This window comes from Merops nubicus, unplaced genomic scaffold (genome assembly GCF_000691845.1).
Source record: "Merops nubicus isolate BGI_N331 unplaced genomic scaffold, ASM69184v1 scaffold25333, whole genome shotgun sequence".
Taxonomy (NCBI): domain Eukaryota; kingdom Metazoa; phylum Chordata; class Aves; order Coraciiformes; family Meropidae; genus Merops; species Merops nubicus.
This window is the reverse complement of record NW_008597227.1, coordinates 1-2,295: the sequence shown is the minus strand read 5'-3', so window position 1 is coordinate 2,295 and position 2,295 is coordinate 1. Positions and strand designations below refer to the sequence as shown.

General features: G+C 60.5%; 1 protein-coding gene across 1 annotated transcript; it reads left to right on the top strand.

Annotated features, from left to right (window-relative positions):
• Nucleotides 1-42: 42 nt before the first annotated feature.
• On the top strand, nt 43-2,262 carry LOC103769448 (histone-lysine N-methyltransferase SETD2-like; the record flags this gene model as incomplete). Its single annotated transcript, XM_008936646.1, has 1 exon — nt 43-2,262. A coding segment is annotated over one exon (2,220 nt), but the record flags the coding sequence as incomplete, so codon positions are not given.
• Between the last annotated feature and the right edge of the window lie 33 nt (nt 2,263-2,295).

The following is a 2,295-nucleotide window of genomic DNA, read 5'->3' as shown; positions in this document are numbered from 1 at the left end:
GGCGGAGCAAACACCCCCGAGAGGACGGACGGTCCTCCGCAGAAGGAAGATTCCCATATTGGGAAAGAAGATGAGGTTTCCGACGGCTCGAAGGGCGCCGCGCTCTGCTCCCGGAGGCAGGGGGCCAAGAGGAAGTTCTCCCAGTCGGACGGCGCGCCGCTGGGCTCCGAATCCGACGAGGATTCGGTGAGGACCTCCTCCAGCCAGCGGTCGCACGAGCTGAAGATATCCAGCACGGAGAAGGAGAGGGATCCCCGGCGGAGCTCCGCGTCCCTCCGAGGCGACGACGGGGGGAAGTCCTCCTCGCGCTCCAGGTCGGACAGGGATGAGAAGTACTCGAGCTATTCCAAATCGGAGAGGGATTCGCGGTACGCGTCCTCCCGCTCCCGGTCGGACAGGGAGAGGAGGCGGAGCCGCTCTCATTCCCGCTCCCGATCCGATCGGGGTTCCCGAACCAGCTCTTCCTACTCCCGGTCGGAGCGCTCCCATTACTACGAGTCCGACCGCAGGTACCACCGGAGCTCCCCGTACAGGGAGAGGTCGAGGTACTCCCGCTCCTACGCGGACAGCAGGGCGCGGGAGAGCTCCGACTCGGAGGACGAGTACAGGAGGACACATTCCAGATCGAGCGACTCGAGGCGCACGTCGTCCCACTCCTCCTCCTCCTACAGAGACTCCAGGAGTTCTTACTCCAAGTCGGACAGGGACAGCAAAGCGGAGTCGTCTCACGCCGACGCGGAGAGGAGGGGAAGGGCTCCTTCGAAAGCGGATCGAGATTCAAAAAGGACTTCAGAAAGTGAAGTAACCAAAAGGTGCTCTCCCCTTGACGAACTGGGCTATCGGAAGGGGACATCCCATTCTAAGCCCGACAGTAATGTGAATTCCTCCCGTTATAAGTCCACCCCTTCAAAGACCCCCACACCAAAGCCTGATAAATTTAAGAGTTCTTTCTGTTGTACAGAATCGATGGAAGAAATAAAGCAGCAGTCTAATTCTCTAGATTTAGAGGCCTCTTGTCTAAAAAGCAATGAGATCAGGGTGTCCATTGCGAAAAAATTGGAAAGGGAAAAGACACTTTCTCCGTTAAATCAGTTCAATGATTCGCCCGCTTTTAAAAAGGCAGAGGAGTGGAAAGCAGGTTGGGCTAGCTCCAAGTCCGAGGAGCTTGCAGGAAACGAGTGCCACGACAGTGTTAAAGAGCAAGAAGCTTTATTAAAGATAAAACCTGATCAGTTAGGAACGTGTTTCCCCGTGGAGTCGAGCGTCAATGGGTCCCCCGAGGGCAGCGCTGATGCTCTGGCGGCGTCGGGTGCCTGCCGAGCGGAGGACGTGGCCGTGTCTTCAGAGCACAGCCTGTGTCAGTCAGAGGCATCACCCGCCGTGAAGACGAGCCCGTCGTATCCCCTGCCCTCTAATGGCTTCGAGGGTGCTCAGGAGCAAGAGCCGGACGAGTCCCGGGTCCAGTCCAGTGAGTGCAACAGTCTCTTCAGTCAAGCAGAAGCTCCGGACCCGCCGCAGCAAGGGGAAGCCACCCCCCTGCCCGTCGTGAATGTAGATGAGGCTAAAACTCTCCTCCAGAAGCCGGACGAGCAGGCGCCTCCGTGCGACAAAACCAAAGAACCGTTCCTGTGCTACGTTTCGGACGACGCCACCCCTGGTTTGTACCCTTCGGAAGTGGAGATCGAAGCGGAGCCGGCGGATTTCAGAGCGACCTCCGAGGTTTATCTGGACGTGCAGGTGGAGCCGCAGACCGTCACGTGTGGTGACGAGAGCATGGAGGAGCACCACCCGAAGCCCGCCTGCGACCGTGACTACGGCCTTCCTCCCTGTGACCACGAGCACGCTCATCACAAAACGAGCCTGGCGGCGGAGAGCTCGCCTCCCAGGAGGACTGGACCCTCGGGCTCGGATCGGACCATCCCGTGCCACAGGAAAGCGTCTCTTCCAAATGGGACGTGCCACCGCCGGATGGACACCAGGAGGCTGAGGAGATGCTCCAGTCGGAGGCTTGGCACGCCGGTTTTGGGTCGGCAGCCCCCAAGCCATCGTTCAAAGACGAGCACTCGTACTCCTCGGAAGTGCCGCGGGAGCACCGCGGCGGAGAGCGCGTGGCAGAAGGCGCCGTGCCCACCGAGGGGGTCGGGCCGGATGATCCGGGGGGTTGGTGCCTACCGGCCGAGAGGGACGAAGGAAACGAGCCTTTGGTGGCTTCGGCTTCTCCGGGCGCCTCGTTCCCCTCGTGCGACGTCGTCGTCACCGTAGAGGACACGGAGGGGGTGACCCAAACCCCGACCT